At 46.3% G+C, this 19,211-nt stretch overlaps 2 protein-coding genes across 4 annotated transcripts in view; one reads left to right on the top strand and one right to left on the bottom strand.

The window, feature by feature from the left end:
* Positions 1-19,211, bottom strand: part of cadm1b (cell adhesion molecule 1b) — a 172,969-nt gene that overhangs the window by 144,592 nt on the left and 9,166 nt on the right. For all 3 annotated transcript variants that reach the window (XM_088381252.1, XM_088381250.1, XM_088381251.1), the window contains exon 4: positions 18,857-18,996. The gene's annotated coding sequence lies outside the window, so the exon portion shown is untranslated. The remainder of the gene's footprint in view (positions 1-18,856; positions 18,997-19,211) is intronic.
* On the top strand, positions 149-19,085 carry zbtb16b (zinc finger and BTB domain containing 16b). The gene is made up of 7 exons (XM_088381243.1): positions 149-273; positions 1,684-2,891; positions 4,656-4,753; positions 7,607-7,693; positions 14,057-14,227; positions 15,780-15,947; positions 16,411-19,085. Exons 2-7 carry the CDS (start codon positions 1,762-1,764, stop codon positions 16,638-16,640), a joined length of 1,884 nt encoding a protein of 627 aa, XP_088237369.1. The 5' UTR covers positions 149-273; positions 1,684-1,761; the 3' UTR covers positions 16,641-19,085.

Raw genomic sequence — 19,211 nt, 5'->3', positions numbered from 1 at the left:
TTTTAAGACCACTAGAGAGAGCCCACATACCAATATCACATTTTGTGGTAAATTAAGCATCAGCGCAATAGATATGGCAAATTACCACGCTCCAAGCATAGTGATCGCTTTTATTTTGAAAGCTCAGACCGGAAGCGCCAATGTGAATTCCGCGACTTGACTCGGGTACTTGGAAGCGGGAGCGAGTTTTTGGAGCGGGCACTGTGAAATGTGGCAGCATGATGCTGCCTGGATAATCAGCGGACAGCAGCACGGGCGGACACGACAAGCGGGGTAGGACGAGCACTTTATAACTATTATTTGACTATTTACTACAGATATAGCATTTTAAATAAAATGACCTGCTTTGGTTTTGGGAGGGCTTTAAGCCCCCACCGATGGGCTTCAAGTTTCCCTGAAGCTTATATTTGCTGGAAACAACTGCAAACGGAGTTATTTCCTTCTTTTTTTTTTATGAGCCGCTTGCTGTGATTTGCTAGTGTGCACCTGATGCGCTCCGAAGGTTGCGGACATCCATCGGAAGGTGACACGATCAATAAATAAAAAGCATCTTTTATTTTCGCGTCGTGCACCTCACACACACACAAATACACACGCGCGCATTGTCCATGCAGAGCGGCACACCGTTTTCACGCGTTCATCCATCTTAATAGTTTGATAACTTATTGATCGGGCGGCTTAATTGTCTGGGGTGCCTCTAATTACGAACGTGCGCTGCCTTAATGGACTAATCAGCTTTTGTCTACCTGTTGAGGGGCGTCTGAGTGCGCGCCGGGGCGCGCGCGCCCGCGTGCGTGCGTGCGAAGCTTGATAAATGACCAGCGTCACCTCTCTCAGTATGCAGACGTTATTACAGCGACGATCTCGCTTGCAGACTAATCAACCCGGCAACAAGCAAACTGTTGCCGTGCGCGCGCGCCTCTCATCGACCTGTTGTCTGCTCTTTGAGACTTAACAACAATCTCCCCCAAAAAAGAAAAGACAAAACTCAAGTGAAATTTTCTGACTGATCTGAGACTGCCTTCGCATCATAAATCAGTCGACTGTCTCTATCCTGAGAGACAATCATCAAACCGACAATCAATAGAGCCGTGGCCGAGCCAAGGATCTCAATAGAATTATCAGTGAGGGAATTTCAAGCACAAATGGATCAACAAATAAAACATGACAGGATATGTAAATCTAGAGCGACACTATCTTAGAATAAGGTGGAATTTGACTATTTTTCCTTGCTTGGGATCAAAGTCATCTGAGGCCTGATTATCATGTCTCTGGAAGAGACGACTGACTAATTAGCCTAAGCTAATTAAAAGTGACACCTCCAGAAATTGCGGAACAACCGGTTGATTGATTGTGTACCGTTGCCAACTGTAGTACAGTCACCAGGTGAGCTAACAGTTAGCTTAGCTTCTTCAATTATCAACTACTTTTTCTTCTCTGTATCGTCATTCCGTCCGGATTCCCTTGCCTGCCTCTTAAGGTCAGTCTTGGTACTGCGACAGACAACTGGCATAAAACCCACGACTATCAGCAAAGATACTTTTTGTTTTGAGTTACTGCGCTGGTCGCCGAGTACACAATCTACGATAAGAAGAGTCAACAAACACAGCGATGTTTGAACTTAATGGGTATGTCTATACACTTCTCTACCGATACTAATGCCACTCTCTTGTCCACTCAAAGATTACAGACCCCCAGCTGAAGAAGGGCTAACGCCTGATGCGAGGCCGCAGCCAAAGTCCGAGCGGGTTCTGACAAAACATGGGCGTGCTCCAGCTTCACAACCCGGCTCACCCCGACACGTTGCTGCAGCGGGCCAACCAGATGCGCCTGGCGGGCACCCTGTGCGACGTCATCATCACGGTTGACGGCCACGAGTTCCCGGCGCACCGCACCGTGTTGGCCTGCACCAGCAAGATGTTCGAAATACTGTTCCACCGCAGCAGCCTGCGCTACGCTCTGGACTTTCTGTCGCCCAAGACCTTCCAGCAGATCCTCGAGTACGCATACACGGCCTCGCTGCAGGCCACGGCCGAGGACCTGGACGACCTGCTGTACGCCGCAGAGATCCTAGAGATCGAGTTTCTAGAGGAGCAGTGCCTGAAGGTGCTGGAGACCATCCAGGCCGAGGAAAGCGAGGACACGCTGGTGCGGAACCACGTCGGCGGCGACCACGGCGACCACGGTCGGGCCAGACACTGGCGGCATCTCATGTCCAAGAAGCATTCCATCCCAGACGGAGCACCGCGTACTACTGCTCTGCACCAACTGACCTTGTACCACATGACAGAAAGGAGCCCACCGGGGTCAGACCCAAATGCCCCGCCAGAACTAAGTCCCAAGCTGGACATGAACATTTCCCAGCAGCTGCAGCAGAGCAGCGCAGAGGCTCCGACCCTGGAACCCATCGAGGGTATCAAATCGGAGAACATGCAGGTGGACGAAGCCGACTGCTGCGAGGGCCGCTCGTCCGAAAGCTGCGCGTCGGATCCGAGCCGAGACGATGGCCCGGGGACACCGCTCAGAAGCAGTGTGATCACCAGTACCCGAGAACTGCACGCCAGTCCCGAGGAGGGCGTGGTGGGAAGCTCTCTGGACTGTTTCCCCGGGTTAGCCGAGAAGCACCTGGCATCCATTTACGCCATGGCCCCAGACCACGCCGGGGAGGCCATGACCCAGGTGTCCGTGTCTCTGGCCCCATCCCTGGGCATGCCGCTGGACCCGCGGGCCTACGGCGGCCTGTTGCACCAGGGCCTTCTACACCGGGAGCTCCTGAGCAGGCTGGGCCAATTTGCCGCGGGAATGAGGCACGAGGGGTCCGTTCTTGGGCCACAGTGTTGCGGCGAATGCGGGCTGCAGTTACACAGCCGGCAGGCCATGGAGCAGCACAGGTAACACCAACACGCGCTACATTAGCACAAACAATTCAGCCAAGACCAAAGACGAGCAAATTGTACTAATATCGTGATTTCAACGACGCTAAAAAACTCCGCAGCACTTCAATTCCCAGATGTGTTTGACAGTCGTAATGACGGACGCCTTCAAGTGTGGCCCTATTTTGATCGCTGCTGTATTGACAAGCTTGTCAGCTCCCATATCTTTGCGGACGGGCCAATCTGCAAGTTCCTCGGCCGCTGACATTTGAGTCTCATGCCACTCCGGCATCCCGTAGGATGTTTAGTGGTGTGCCGTCTTACTCACGGACACGGACGAGCGCATGTCTGCAGGCCGTCGAGCTGAGATGCCGCGGCGGTTCTGCTGGAGGACGGTGAAGTTGCGCTAGGTCCGTAACCAGGTCACTGAGCATGCACCTGGTTCGCCGATTGACATTTGGGAGTGCTATGCTGACAGAATTTCTCCGGGAGCGCTTTCAGATGGCGAACTACACAATTTAGAATTCTCTTAGCGGGTTGCTCTTTGTGGGATGACGGATTATACACGGGGACGAAACAGTTTACCAATTAAGCATGATAACATTTTAAGATTATTTGCTGTGCCATTTTCAATTTGAATTATTGCTACAACTCTATTAGGGTATTGGAGACTTTTTTCCCCCCCACTTGTGTATTCTGCATATTATATTTTTGCAGTTTTTATATGATGTTTGAATTTTTATAAAATTTATATATTTTTGAATTTTTATACGATTTATATAATTTTAGAATATTAAAAAATATATTTAATATTTTAACATTTTTAAATATCATTTATATATTTTTGCATTTTTTTTTATAAGATTTATATAATTTCTGAATATTTTTAAAGGTGCCCAAAACAATAGACTGTAGGTTTAGTGGGAAGGAAACTTCTAATCAAGCAGAAAAAGTTTGGCGTTGAATAAATTTGACATTTTGACACTTTCATCTTAATTCAAATTAATTTTGGGTATTAAAACAGTGAGTGTGTGGGGGGAAAAGGGGAAATTTGTAGACAAAAAACCCAACAAAAAAAACAAACAATAATCATTAACAGAGACCTCATTGTCCTTGCCTTTAACTGCTGGGGATTTCAAATAACAGCTTTTTGATACCATAGCGCATCATTTAATCCTTGGACTGTAGAGCAGAGTTTTCCCAGTAGTAAAATTAATCGGTTCTAAAAATGTGTTGTTTTTTTTTGGTTTGGTGTATTTTTGCCCACAGTTTTACAATGGCCTCCTTTAGAAGCCGGGGTGATGTGAGGATGAGAGTACAGATGCCTCACATACTCAGATGTGTGTGATATGATATGATGGCTTTTGCTGGCGGCAGGGCTACAGCCGCTTGTTTTTTTTTTTTTTCTCCCCTTTTCATCGGAGCTGCATAAAGAAATGTGTGCGTGTATATATTTGTGTGTGCGTGGCCCGTGTCTTGCAGAGCTGGCGGGTAAAGGCACGCGTACGTCTGCACTCTGAAATTAGCCAGATATCCCATTGTCTGTGTTCTCGCTGCATTCACGCGTTTTGTGATTCACAAACTCCGAAGGGCCTCTCACACTAATGATGCTGCATTCAGACGGGCCCCGTCTCTAGCCGGAATTTTAAAAAAAAGAAGATATGGCGCTTCTTGTTGGGAAGCACAATGGCATATGGGGAGAGGATGGGGGGGGGGCTAAACAAAACACTTGTGCTAATGCGTCGCTTTTGTATGTCTTGACTATTTTTTTCTCTCCCGCAGGAGGCTCCATGATGACGAGAAGGGTCACGGCTGCGAATTCTGCGGCAAACAATTCCAGGACAGCATGCGGCTACGCATGCACATGTTGTGTCACACAGGTACAGAAAATGTTTGTCCCTCAATCGATGTATTTATTGTTTGCTTTGTGTCGCCGACACAAACATTGGTTTTAAGCATTTCGCTAGCTTAATGCTAACACGAAATGCAAACCACCGTAGACAGGCCAATAAAATTAGCATCTATTTTTCAAAATCAACTAAAACAAAGAATTTTTAGAAACTAACGAAAAACAATCCAACCCATTCTAAAAACAAAGTTCAGACTAAAACAAGAGTCAACAAAGTAACAATCATGACAAATCCGATTATAATCCGACTCGGCCTTTTCAGCTCCACCTGTTCCTCCCGCCTTTACCTCTCAACCGAGCGCCCCCTCCCCTCCCAACCAGAGTTAGGGCCTCTTGCCAGCTCTGCCCCCCCTTTTTTTTTTTTCGGAGTGATGACATCATCAGCTCGCTGCCGGCAGGCCTGGGTGTTCTGCCAGTGTTCCGAAGCGTGTGATGGCTCGCTCGCAGATGTGTGTCCAGGAACACACTGTACCCAAACGCAGACTTAATCAGACCTGACTGCTCTCCCAGCTACTTTATCCAAAATAGAGAGCGAGGAGCAGAAGGGAGGGATTGGGGATGAAGGGTGGGAGGAGGAGGAGGAGGAGGAGGGGGTAGCATATAATCAGGGCCTAAAAATGCATCTAAAATACAAAGCTCAGCTGTGTTTGGGCGCATGTTGACATCCTGCTGACAACTGAAAGAGGGCTCTTTCAACTTTGCCTGACTCGTCCCTTTTTGTTGTCAAATCCACCAAACGCACACATGACACGCTTTGTGCGCAGCACCTTTAACCTGAGAGATTCCCGACCCCCCCCCCCCCACGTAACGCGACATGAAAACCAAACAAAAAGGATGCAGATCTCATTTCTGTGTCGCCGCGTATTTGGGTAGAGCAGCCTCAGATCGCGCCGGTTGCTAAGGAGCGAGCGCTCCGCCGCTCTAATGGGCTGATTTGGTATGCAGCTCGACGCCGGCTCTTATTTTGGTATGCCAGACAAAGTGTTTTGATGGAGGACGATTGCAGCCGCGTCTGGAGACGGTTTGATGGTTTATGGATGAGAGCACACTCCGTGCCTTTGACTGCACAAGACAATGCACTATGTCCCCCCCCCCCCCCCCTCCCTTCCGCTTTTTCCCCTTTATCATCTGAATCGCACACGGTGCAACACAACGCAAGACAACACGGCGCGCTGGACGGCGTCACACGACATTAGGATCTACTGCTCGTGTGCAACACCCTTTGCTCAATGTAAACTATGAGAGATGAACAGATTGGTGCTTTTTTTCGATGTTTTGTTTCGGCGAGGGTGGCACCATTTGTGTGTACGTGTGTGTGTGCAGAGTTGAAAGAGGAGCACATTTAGGGCTGCTGCGTTCCGAGTTCCCAAAGCTTGTGGGTGTTTTAATGAGTCATTTTAACTTCATTTAAAGCCAGCTGAGCAGAAAATAGATCAGTGAATGAGCCCAGGGCCAGTATGGATCTGCAACCGATTTACATCTCAGTGAGAGCCAACCCACATCCAAACAGCTGTGTGTGTGTGTAAGGGAGGGTGGGGGGGGGCATACAGCAGAACCTCCAAAGTGGAACACAATGGGTTCCCTGACTTCAAAGTGGTTCTCATTTATAAATACAGCAAGAGTTAAACTTGTGCCACGAAAGGATTACCACTTTTAACGTTTTTAAAATTGCCTGTGCTCTCATTCACTCTCTTTTTGCGCAAATAAAATTCAAGTCAAGTGTAAATACAGTTAAGCAAATTACAAAGTGGAACAAAGCTCATGAAAATGTTCTCAAAATCCAGTTTACTTTTCATGCAAGATGGGCGGAAATCAGTATTGGGCTGTCGTGATTTCAAAGTATCGAGCATCGCAAAGGCTGCCGATACTAAACAGATACTTACATCATTCCTCTCAAATGACCATTAAAAGACGTTTTTATAAGTATATGTATGTTTTATGAATGCTCTGAGGTCTTTAACATGATGTTTCGTCTTTTTAATGAAACTTATTGACGGTTTTTAAAATTTCCTTTACTGAAGTACAGTCTTCACGTTCGAGCTGCACAACGTTACGGTACAATCCAAGTGTATAAATTTTATGGAGAAAAACACTTGCTCATTTTTGATGACCACTTAGGCCTTCTTCATTACGGCACTTAACTGTTAAAAAATAATGAGATGCTTTTCCTCAAGTCTCACGGGATTTGCGGAAGCTACACGAAATCTCCCCCGCTTGAATTTATATAAGTTGACGGTTCGGTCGCCGTGCCCGCGCCTGTCGACGCGATTTGAGCGCTGAAACGTTTCCGGCAAGGCCCACGCACCCTCGTCTGTCATCGCGACAGACGAGACGAGGGGTCTTGTATAGGTGAACTGGCGAGTGTAGTCACGGTCCATGTGATGGGATTTGGGGTGTTGACGCTCAAGTGTTTTTTTTTTGTTTTTTTTTCCCTCTACCGTTGGTTTTTCCACCCGATAAAAGGGCCGTGCCGCAGGCGGTAAGCGTCTGCTGTAGAGAGAACACCCAGTCTTTCTGTGGACTCTCACGCAGACAGTCTGCTCTCTGTTCAGAAGCTGATAACAGGGGCACAGTAAATACAAGCCTTGCCTCGTTCTGTCGGCGAGAAGGCCCGCTGCACCCCGTCTGCCGCTTTTGTTTGTCCAATTCGTGCTTTTCTGAAAAGTGTACGGAGGGAGAAAAAAAAAAAAAAGCCACTTGACTTTTCTTTATCCTTCCGAATGCCAGATGAAGATGTGACTCACTGTGCTAAATCACACACATGCTTTGTGTGTTGTTCACGTCGCTGTATTTATTTTTTTTTTTTTTCAAAATGTTCCCACAGCTCCCGCTGAGGCTCTGGTGTGCGATCAGTGCGGAGCTACCTTCTCCTCAGAGGAGGCTCTGGATGCCCACCGGCTAACACACACAGGTTCGTCACACACACACAGACAGACACACACCCTCAAGACACGCGCTCGAGTTACTCCCATGACTTTGCGACTGAATTTTGCTCGTCATGCTGAACGGTTTCAACTGTTCCTGTCATGATGCTCCATAATTTATCGGGAAGGAGGCGGGAGGCCCTCTCACATGTCGGCCTCTAATATCTCTCGGTATCTAGATCCGCCGCGTGCTACTTGCACACAAACCACAGCTTCGTGAAATAACACTTGGCGTTATAGTACGAAGCCCGACTACCATTTTTATCTTCAAATCAAAATTCTGAAATTGCTCAGAGGAGGCCGAGCAATTAAACCATGATGTCAAATGATGGACCGCGAAATATAATTGTGCCCTAAACACACCGGCGCTGTCAATTGTGATTGGTCACTTCCATGTTAACAAAATCTGCTCTGATGCAACGCTAGGAAGATGTAATTGTACCTACACACCCCACGGGGGGGAAAAAAAAACCAGGTTTACTGTAGCGTGATGACCTCAACTGAACTTAGCGCTTGCTCGAATCAGGCTGACATAAATGCTACTCTGGTTTCGCTACAGCCTAAAGCTAAGGATCTTTCTGATTTGAGGAACGACTCAATTGTTTCCCCAAAAAGACTTCCTCCACCATAATTAAAAGTCACACTGAAGCAACATCATCTAAAGCCCAAAACAAAAAGTCTGAGGGAAATCAACTCAACAATACAATAGAATGTCTTTCCGCCGTCTTGTTTGCCATTCTGTGTATTTTTCCAACCCGCCGAGACAAGGAGCTAGTCAATCCGTGTGACACGACTCACTATTAGCGCGCAAGCTAACCTGATACCCGTCAAAACATCATGTGAAGTATGCAGAGGCAGCTGAACGTTGTTTGTTTCCGCAACAGCGTGTCGTAACGGCAGCCTAGAAATAAAAGCTTCAATCATTTCGGTGGTCCGCTGGCTTGCTATGAGATCCAAAATAGACTCCTGGATCATCTACTTTGAAAGATTTAGCTTGTGTTAGCGCTAGCATCAACAGCAGTCAGAACTGGGTACAATGCTTGAAATTAGGGATTGATTTTAAATTTAATTTGAAATTAATTGTTGCTTTTGTGCGGCCGGAAGAGTAGTTGCCGATTCCGTCTCAACTCGATTGTGATTGTGAAGCCGCGTAACACGATTAGATAAGACCTATAACCACACTGGCAGTTTTTTTTTGGTCTGTTATTGAGATTTAATCTGTTTCTGACATTTACGGACACAGTAAGAACATGCCCCGGGTCAGAATGTCCCATGAACTTTATTACAGTTTCGAAGAGGAAAAAATCAATAAAAGGGTTACGTTGATTTATATTTATTTTGTCCCATTGCGCGGAGATAAGTTTCGAATTGATAAACGGGTACTACGTGCAAACACAAAAATCATTTGCTGTGTAGAACATTAAAACAAACACAAACACTAAATGTCTTACAGTACAAACAGACGATATTGGTTACCGCATTCAAACCAAGCGTACTGTCTCTACTTTTGTCCGAACACACATTTTCTTGCCACTGTCTGAGAAAGGCGATCACTCTTTTAGAAGTGTTGGCATGTAACCGTAACTCCAGGTGGCACATACACTATGAATACTTCATGCCAACCAGGGCCACCGATCATGCCCACGAGTTTCTACCCTCGTCACCCTTCGACTTGTAAACATCAAGAGCTCAGTTTCAAGCCTGGCGCCGTATCAAGAGCAGAGTACAGCAGGGCATTACTCTCTCACTTTGTCACCATCTCACCTCGGTGAGACTCGTGACGCACGAGTCCATTTTGTTTTTTTGGGGGTTTTCTTCAAACTACAGGTAATCTAATCAGCGGTGTTCAGGTTGTGTACTAAGGGTAAGGAGGGGGGTTGCGTTGAGTCAACATCAACGACATGAAATCCCCGGTGTCCTTTTAAATGAGTTTGGTCTCGGTAGGTTAACGTTTTGTCAGCTGCTGTCTACCGCCTCATTGGGAATAATACAACTTGGGGAGTGGGAGGGGGGGTCTGTTTGGCGTTTTGATATGTCAGAGGTGAATGGCCGAGGGTTGAGCGAGGGGGGAGGGGGGGGGGGGTGTACTGTGGGAAAGCAACACGGGCTACATGAGGACTTGCTATTGGTGCCGGTGCGCCGGGTGCCAGCACAGAGCCGGAGGAAAACAACATCATGTGCTGCTGTTTACTCCTCAACACAGCGCTGTCATAGTCTCCTGACCTACTTGTCAGAGCCTAAAATAAAAGAATGGATCCGTCTCCGAATCGCTCGCACAACAAAGGCGTTTGTTTTGTCGGAGCTGGCGGAAAACAAAAAAAAAAAAAAAAGGGCTCTGGGACTCTTGATTTTTTTTTCGGAGTCCGTAACATGCGTGTCGAAATGAAAGCCATGCTTGAGAGCTGGCCGGTCGGCCATGTTGTCACCTTGCCTTCAAGGCTTGGGACGCGAATGCCGCCTTTGTGGACTCGCAGCAGCTGCTCTGTGACTTCCGCCGTAGTCCTTCTAATTAACCAGCACTAAAATCCAATTCAATATAATATTCGGAAGACCTTTTACCTCGCCCCGGTGCGTCCGTCACGGCGCTACAGGTTCCCTTCAATAACTACTTGTGATTCATACACGCTGTCGAGGAGACTCCAGCCCCCGTCGACCTGAAACGTATTTGCTCTGCGATGATACGCAACGTGCCTAACGGCCGATTTCTATTTCTATGACGTGCAAATTATTTAGCTGGAGAACGTAGCGTAAACATTCCAGGGACCGTGGCGGCGGTAGGAAAGCGGTGACCTGAGTGAACCGCTCCGCCGAAAGGTTCTTACGGGAGCGGCGAAAGCTCTCCTTGCGTGAATTATTGAGTCGGTTGTTCGTACGTCGGGTAGATTAGCAGTCGACTGATGAGAGCCCGCCCGAGGTTGTTTAAGGTTGTGTGCGTGTGAACCTCCTCGGCTGTGTGCATGAGCACATACAGTAGAGCGGCTCCGACGCGCGGCGGGTCACACGAGGTGCGTAGCCTCAACTGAGCCGAGAGGCGCTGAATACAGCCCGGGGGCGGAGCCGCTCGCTGCTATGTGACGACACGAACTGGCGCGCATGATGTCATTTTAGTAAATCGTTGAGTTCAATTCCCCTCTGAAAGTGGATTGGGAGGTGTTGAGATGAGTTGAGCGCAATTCAATAACTATTTTTAGATTCGAATCTGATAGCTTTTATGTGAAACTGGCCTGTGGCGCAAAAAAACAAATGTTGGCAGACATTTGCTGAAAACATATTAATTCAGCCGCATTATAAAAAAATAATCTTTATTTGTTCAACCCCTAATTCCCACTCACAGCTATAAGCAATTTAGAATGTTAAGTGACCTAAAAATATTTTTTTAATTAATTAGCGGATTAGGATTTGTCAGAGAAACAATCAATAATTTATGTCTCTGTATTAAATCAAATTAGCTGTTCAACGATTATCATTTTCCTCGTTGTCATCGCGCCATCCAGCTGTGGTGGCATAAAAAAAACTAAAGATTCAAGAATTTTGGGAAGTGATCATCCTCCAGCAGTTGATCTAAAGCGTGAACAATTCTTTCGTATATTTAAAAACAAAACAAAAAATCAAACCTCATGACTTCAAGGATGAAAGCCAGACAAAGAAATATATGAATACAATCTCTTGTTCAATTTGCAGTGGGGTCCACTCGCAGGCCCTCGGGTTGGGAAAACTTTTGTTTGCGGTGTGAAAAGAGACAGGCCGCGCTTATTTGTGAATGAAGGGATTAGCTGCGACACTTCAGCCCAACACGGAGCCTATCTGGTTGCCCGGACACATGGTTTTGTCTTTTTTCGAGCCCGAGCCGACGACTACCGATGCGCCAAGATGGCCTCTGTTTAGTCAAGCGAGGTGCACCTCGGATGTGCCGAAATAGCGTCGCGGCCTCGGCCGTTGCTGAATTATTAACCCGCTTGCGCAGTGTAACTTTCCTCCCCCGTGCGAGTAAATCATTCCTACCATTCCTCAAGACACAATGGTCAGTCAGTCGGCCTTAAAGGGATACCGCGGGTTATGTGCTATTGACCCTATTGAGAGCTGAGGGTCAAGGGGTCATGCTGTGCCTCAAAAGCTAAATCCCAAGACCATTGTCTGGTTAAGGGTGAGAGCGCAGGGGAGGGGGGGCAACCAACTTTATTATTCTGTGCAGAAACAAGATCCTCCGCTCATATTGGCCACTGGAATAACTCAAATTCATCATTTAACAGAACGACAAAATGCAACCACGAACGCATATGCCTGCCTGGGAAAGTCGACTTTAGTCGTTAACGTTATTTTTATTCTCCGCGTAGAACAAATCGTCACCGGAATTTAAGAGCGGCATCCTTATGGCAGGATTTTATTTTGCCACGCAGATGGCACCATAAAAAAGTGTCTTGAGTTAAGCATGTGGTGGGATGATAATTAAAGTGGCTTTGAAGTATTTAAATATGAGAACCAGGCCGACCAGTCTGGAACACATTGAAACAGAGAGCACGCCCCCTGCTGGATAAAGCAAATATCAAGAATGGGGATCTCAACCGATCAAACCTTCAAACGAAAGCAATGCAGATGGGTCCGAGCTTTGCGCGGAACCTCGGAATCCGATTAAACGGCGAAACTTAAAGGATTTTCTGTACGGTCGGCAAAATATAAAAGCCAGGGAGGTTACAAAGGGGGCATTGAGTCTGTTGTCTTTCAACTCAAATATTGTGATACGCGAGTGAGAAAAGGTCTCCGGTCATTAGGCGAGGGCATAAAGACAGTGGGTGAGGGTGGGGGGGAGGGGGTAGGCGGAGCCTATGACTAATGGGCTCGGTCAATGAGGGCCTGAACCTCATTGTGTGCTCTTTGTGCAGCCGGCAGCCCCAAAGCCTCTAACAGGTGCGGCTCAATCCGGCGGATGGCCTCCCTGTAGGATTGTTAAGACCAGGGAATGTCTTTCATCCTGTCCTCTGGCTGTTAATGATTACGGATGATTGGCTCTCCCCTATTAGTTTGTTTTAACGTGGCGTTTCGAAGCCAGAAAAAGTGCACCCGCGATAAGTCATCCGTCTTCTTCACGACGACGTGTCTATTTGCGCCCGGTCCTGAAAACGACAAGATCGGGGAAAAACAATGCACGGGGAATTTTTTTTTTTCCCTCCCCCGGCTTGATTTGTTTCTTTCTCTTTCGTCCGTTAACTTGATTGAACCCAAAAGCGGGCGTCTGACACTCTTCCCTCTTTAGTATGAGCGCCCTGCATCCCTTTCCCCTGCGTTAATTCCAATTTAATTGCCAGTTGCCTCAAGGCACTTCAATAACAGTAACAAATGATTTGATTTAGTGGACCTCATCAGACTGCATTTTAAATGTGACACAGCAACCCCACTTGAATTCCAATGAAGTGCTGGCACAGTCCCGTGTTTACTAATGATCCTCCGCTGGAGATGTCTGATTGAATCTCAGTCAGGAGCGATGGGCTCCGTCGAGCATCGGCGGAGGATCTGAAACCTGAGCAGACGAGACAAATAAGGAGCCTCATAATCTCGTATGAATGCCCCGACTGTCTCGAGAGGCGCGGTTTCGTCTATAAAGCCGTAGATTAGCCGTCTCCTCGACGTTTGCGAGCGTATGATTTTGCCCGGGCGGATTGAGAAAACGGCGTCCAGAGCCCGTCGATCAAACGGCGCTCTGCGTGACGACGGCCGAGGGATGCACGTCTCGTTTTGACCGAAACCAGCCCCGCCGGCGGGTTTCCAATCTGTATTCCTCGCCACACTCGGCGCAACAGGAAAGCAGCCCCAAAGAGATGCCAGGTCACACACAGGATTAAACTGGATTGTGTTTTTTTTTTTTTCCTGCAGTCCTGCCTTTAATGGCTTGATATCACTACTTGACATTCTGCGCAGGGCGCACGGTGTAGGCATCATTTAGGGTGGAGCCACTATCAGCGGCTCTTTCAGCACAGAGGACTTCACAGGCTGCGGCTGACTCTTGATGGGGAATGAAGAGAATAATTACACATCTAACATAGCAGGAAGGAGCCATTGATTGTGTGATTGGCATGCGCTACGTCGGCTGGGAAATTCTTCAGGAAAACAATGACTTTCATGCTTGAAAATAGAACGTATGAAAAAGAAAAAAAAAAAAGGCTCACAGCTGAAAGCGCCGGCAGGCTTTTAGGGGAGTTGGTTTAGGTAGAGACACTTGCTCTTTGAAAGAAGCTTTTCCCTCCGAGGACTCGCACAAAGTTGAAGTGACCCAGTTTCCCCACTTAAGGCCCCGAGTCTGCGCGCCGTACTGAAATAACCGCGCGCCTCCGTCTCTCCTTTTGTGCTTTCTCCAGGGACTGACATGGCGGTGTTCTGTCTGCTGTGCGCAAAGCGCTTCCAGACCCAGAAGGCCCTGCAGCAGCACATGGAGGTCCACGCAGGCATGCACAGCTACATCTGCAGCCACTGCGAGCGACCCTTCCCTAGCCACACCACCCTCAAAAGACACTTGCGCTCGCACTCGGGTAAGAACCACCCGCGCCGTTTTGGACATTTAGCATTTCAGTCAACAAAGACACAATAAACTAATATGAGCAGGGGCGAAGCTACAGGGTGGCTTAGGGTGGTCATGGCCACCCCTTGTCACTCACTTGCCGCTTTCTTTGGTATTTTTTCAATATTTTCAAAATACTAAATTAATATTCATTAATATCAATTATTCTAAATGATAGGCAAAGTTGTCGGTGTGCCATTTTATTTCATGAAACCCTATTATAGAAAATGATGCACGGTCACCCTGGCCACCCCACGGAAAATGTTCTCGCTACGCCCCTGTATATGATAATACTAAAATCGAGGACAAACTATTCACACTTTAAGATGCCTTGATATGCCGTTCTGGTTATTTTCATGCTAGTAATCATGTTTTCTACTACGCCTATACTAGGGGAGTTTTGTGTGGTTCAAATTTAAAATAAAAAAAAGATCGTTATCATTAAGCATTTCCTCCATGGACTACCCTTCAATGGCGGGTTCGCAAAGCAACAAAAAGGCCAACAAGGGTTTGAACTTCAAATGTTACAGCTGACATTGAAGTCCCGTTAAGTGTAAAGGCTTCTCTGTCAAAATGGCAGAGTTTGCAGCCGTCGAGTCGGGACTGCGGGTGAATCGGCAGCGCCTGCACTTATTCTTCCTATGTGCCTCAATTTCTTCCGTTAATTGATTAGCACGCATCATCTCCTGGCCCGCTTCTGCATCAGATGACTCACCTCTACTGTGACAGCACTGTGCCGTTCTGGCCGGTGCTTATTTTGGGCAATTTCATCGTGTTTATATTTTTGGGTTCTTAGACAGCCGTCGGGGGCTTGTGCAAATTCACGGCTGTCAGTTCCGGTGTGGTTCACGCGAGGCGATAGAGGGAACCCAAATAAATATTGAAGGGAAAAGCAAATGGAAATGACTTGTCTTGCGCGTTCTCGCCAGGGTGAGTTTTAACGCCGCGAGAAACGGAGCGATATCTGCCGAGGAGATGTCCCCCTTTCTTCTCTTACCTTAAATAACACTCTCTCAGCTGTCAGGACGGCTTGATGTCTAGACGGGAGAAATACATAATTGATGTGAAGAGACAGAAGTGAGGGGATTTTTTTGGGCCGTGACAGCGGATCTTGTTTGTGTGCCGCCATTCTGCTTGGAACTAACATTTTGTAAATGTCAGCGTGGGGTAGGTGGGTGGGCGGAGAGGGGGGGGGGGGGGAATATATTGGGGGTAGAATTGGCCTGTAATGAGGAGAGCCATGTATCCTGGGCCTTGGTTGTTGCTGTGGTCACTGAGATAATGAGGCACATAGGTCATTGGAGATGAGTCAAGGCATCAGCCGAGGAGAGAAATGGATTAACTACAGTATAGAGGCGAGAGCGTCGCACATCCGGAGGGCTTTTATCAGCCATTAGCCCGCCGCCGAGAGGAGTCTCCTCCCGTCACAACATTGTGGCGGCACACGTGCTCGTTCGGGCTATTCGGAAGCGGCCGAGGCCGTTGCGTTGACACGAGATGAATTTTTCGTGGGGGCTTTTCAGGCGATCATCCGTTCGAGTGCGAGTTCTGCGGGAGCTGCTTCCGAGACGACGGCACCCTGAGGGGTCACAAACGCATCCACACGGGAGAGAAGCCTTACGAATGCAACAGCTGCGGGAAGCGCTTCAGCCTCAAACACCAGCTGGAGACGCACTACCGCGTGCACACAGGTGAGAGCCAAGAGCGAGATGGCCGTGAACGCTTACGTTACGGATGTTAACACAACACTGTCTTAAAGATAGTTCACTCGATAAATATCGTCAAATTTCTGACATTTTTGTACAACGGCAATCCAACAATTCCAAAAATTAAAAATGGGACTATTCTTTATCCCCTGCAAAGAGCGAATAATACTGCAGCTGACTGAGTAGTTGTGACCTTCCTCTTCCTGTATATACTGTACGTATTAGTATTATAGAGCCCTCTAGTGGTCAAGCTACACGCAAGCCAAACAGTGAATGAAAATTTTTTTGGGGCTGATCCCGATATTTGTCATCGTAAAATTCCAGACGGACGATTAACTTAAATACATAATGAATAAAATATGTTTCGGTCCCTCAATATTAAATCAGGCAGATATTAAGAAATGCTTTTGTCACCCTCAACTAATCCGATTCCAAAATGTCTTCCCAGGTGAGAAGCCATTTGAGTGTAAGCTGTGTCACCAACGATCCAGAGACTACTCGGCTATGATCAAGCACCTACGCACGCACAACGGCGCGTCTCCATACCAGTGCACCATCTGCCAGGACTTCTGCCCCAGCCTGGCCGCCATGCAGAAGCACATGAAAGGCCACAAACCGGAGGAGGTGCCGGCAGACTGGAGGATAGAAAAGACTTATCTGTACGTCTGTTATGTCTGAGCAGGTCTTGGACCCGCGGTTGAAAAATATGGCTGAAGTCATAGTGGCGACTCTTGCCGGGTCAAATTTAGAAATGCAAAAGTCGAGAGGTAAACGTGCTGAAACGGTAACGTACTTTACGACATCGTCTGTGCCATTTAACGATAAAAGCGTTTGGTGAACCATACGCGGTCTTTAAAACACGAGCTCAAAAATGTGTTCAAACTGTGAAAAAAAGATGCAGAAAGCAACCAGCGCCGACTGGTCCACTTGGTTCAATCGAGTCTTTGTGAGAGTATTCCGTTCCCTTAACCACACCGCAAGGAATTCCACGCAAAAGTGGCAACCGAGGACACGTTTACACGAGAACAATCTAAGAAAAATGGGAGTTTGGATACGTTTCTTCGCGAGGATATTTGTCAAGATTTCAAGTCACAGTTCCACGGTTTTCATTTTTTTACTCTGCAAAACACTGTGACTGATCATTTTTGTTCAAATGCTCCAGTGTATACTAGTAAAAGACCAGATATGTTTTTTTTCTCCAAAGCCGATACTGATTATTAATAGTCAAGATGGCTGATCACCGATATTTGAAATAGACATTAAATTTGCAGTAAAAGGGAAATAATTGGTGTCAAAAATTAATTTTAAAAAAACATGTTCTTTTTCTTTTAAGTCTATACATACAGAGAATAAATCTTTTAAAATGTTAAGTGAAAAGGTAAAAAAAATTCCCTAGAGTTAACCAAAAATTGTTCTCTTATCGGCCTTGAGATTATGGAGAGAAAAAAAAAAAAAAAGATAATCGGTCTATCATAGTTTACATTGACCCTAAATGAGAAGCTGCACGATTGACAGTTGCTCTGCCATTCAAATACCTAAAAAAATATATTTTGGTCATATAAAAAGGTACGCTGGTTGACTGTTGAAAAGTCACTTTTAATGAAGCGGATTAAAAATTTCATTTTTGGCCGTCACTCAGTTTTTTTTGGGCTTTTTGACCTGTTTGAGTGGCTCCCTTGATTCCGCTGTTAAATTTTCCCCGACTATTTGACTTACCTTGCTGTTGTTTTTGTTTTAATTTGTTTCGTTCTTGTGCATGTTTTACTTGAACCGGTTTTTGGCCTCACAACACGCGAGCTCATAAATGGTCTTTTCTCGCGGCGGACGGCGTCGCGAGTTCCGAGGTAGCGGGCTTCAATGTCATTCAGCGTCATTGCTATTTTGTTGTTGTTTGTAAACAAATACGTGCTGATTATCACCACCGCCGCGCGGGGTCATCCGCCATTTTGCCCCGTTTGTTGGCAGGCAAACAGTGTTAATCCGTCTGTGGGTTTCTTTTCCTAACAATTACCGTCACAATTTCAATGGTCAAACTGTGTCAGAAAAGGAAAAAAAAAAATGTAAAGAGCCTCAACATGGCTTTGATGTGTTTTTTTTTTTTTAATCACCGTCTATAATTAGATGTCTTATAAATCACAAAACTGATGAAAATAGAACATGAAAAGCAAAGTTGTTTTTTTTGTGTTATTTTTAAAGAAAATCCAGACAAGTGGCAGTTAGTGTGAGTTGTTGTGTATGTGTCATGTACAGGCCGTCTGTCCTGCGTTGTTGTTCCTGTGCAGGCCTTATCCTGTTGTATTTTTGTATCACGGTAATTTGCTGTCTTGTTTACATTTGAGAAACATCTTTAACGTGTGTGTTTTATACGTCTCCGATGGGGGGAAAAAAGTTCCCTTTTTCTATGCGGAGCGTTGACATGCTTGAGTATGTGGGTCTGTGCTATTGGTGTTTTTTTTTTTTTGGGGGGGTTTCTCGCTCCCAAATTCGAGAGATCTACGTCTCGAAACATTGCAACTGGAAGCAACATACTGTGATTGTGACGCTCTGACGCAAGTTGCCAGCAAGGGCGATGTAAAAAAATGTTCAAATTGCGTTGCCGATTGAGTGAAAGTTAACTGTGAGGTTTTTTTTTTTTTCTAGGGTGAAAACGGTGTACAGCACATCGTGGCAACTTGATGCCATGACACACATTCACTGTATCTATTCTATACATGAACATGCACTATAACCAGTTTAGTCAGTGGACCAAAAGAAATAGAGCACTTTTGTTTGAGATGATTTTTTTTTTTTTTAAATCTTTGTATGTTGTGATAATGCAGATGTCTTTTTTTTTTGTTTAGTGTGTCCTAGAAGGCTGTGATTCGCATCGTTTCGATATGTCGATGTCTGTCTACCTCAGGGCCAGGTCGAAGCTCGAGCTGGTGTCCAATCAGGGTTGTTCTTCTTGCCATGTGTGCAGTCAAGTCCCTCCTCATTGCAGCTTTTTAACACCCCGTGTGGAAAGTGTTTTCTCGGTGTGGATTCAGGCACAACTCTGTACGCGTCGGTGTTCGGTGGCATGGTCAGAAAAAAAAAAAAAAGAGAGAAAAAAAAGAATTAAAAAACAATTTACTATTCTATGCATTTCGTCTCTTCTGTCTGCTGTTTGATCAACAATTAAATGGATGGAAGTTGGCTCATCAAGATAACAGACTGTATTTTTTACAACGCACACATGCATATATAAAATTACATAACATTATAGAATTT

This window comes from Syngnathus floridae, chromosome 7 (genome assembly GCF_059516105.1).
Source record: "Syngnathus floridae isolate MCC-2025c chromosome 7, RoL_Sflo_1.0, whole genome shotgun sequence".
Lineage (NCBI taxonomy): Eukaryota > Metazoa > Chordata > Actinopteri > Syngnathiformes > Syngnathidae > Syngnathus > Syngnathus floridae.
Note: the sequence above shows the minus strand (reverse complement) of the source record. Positions and strands in the feature narration are given on the sequence as shown.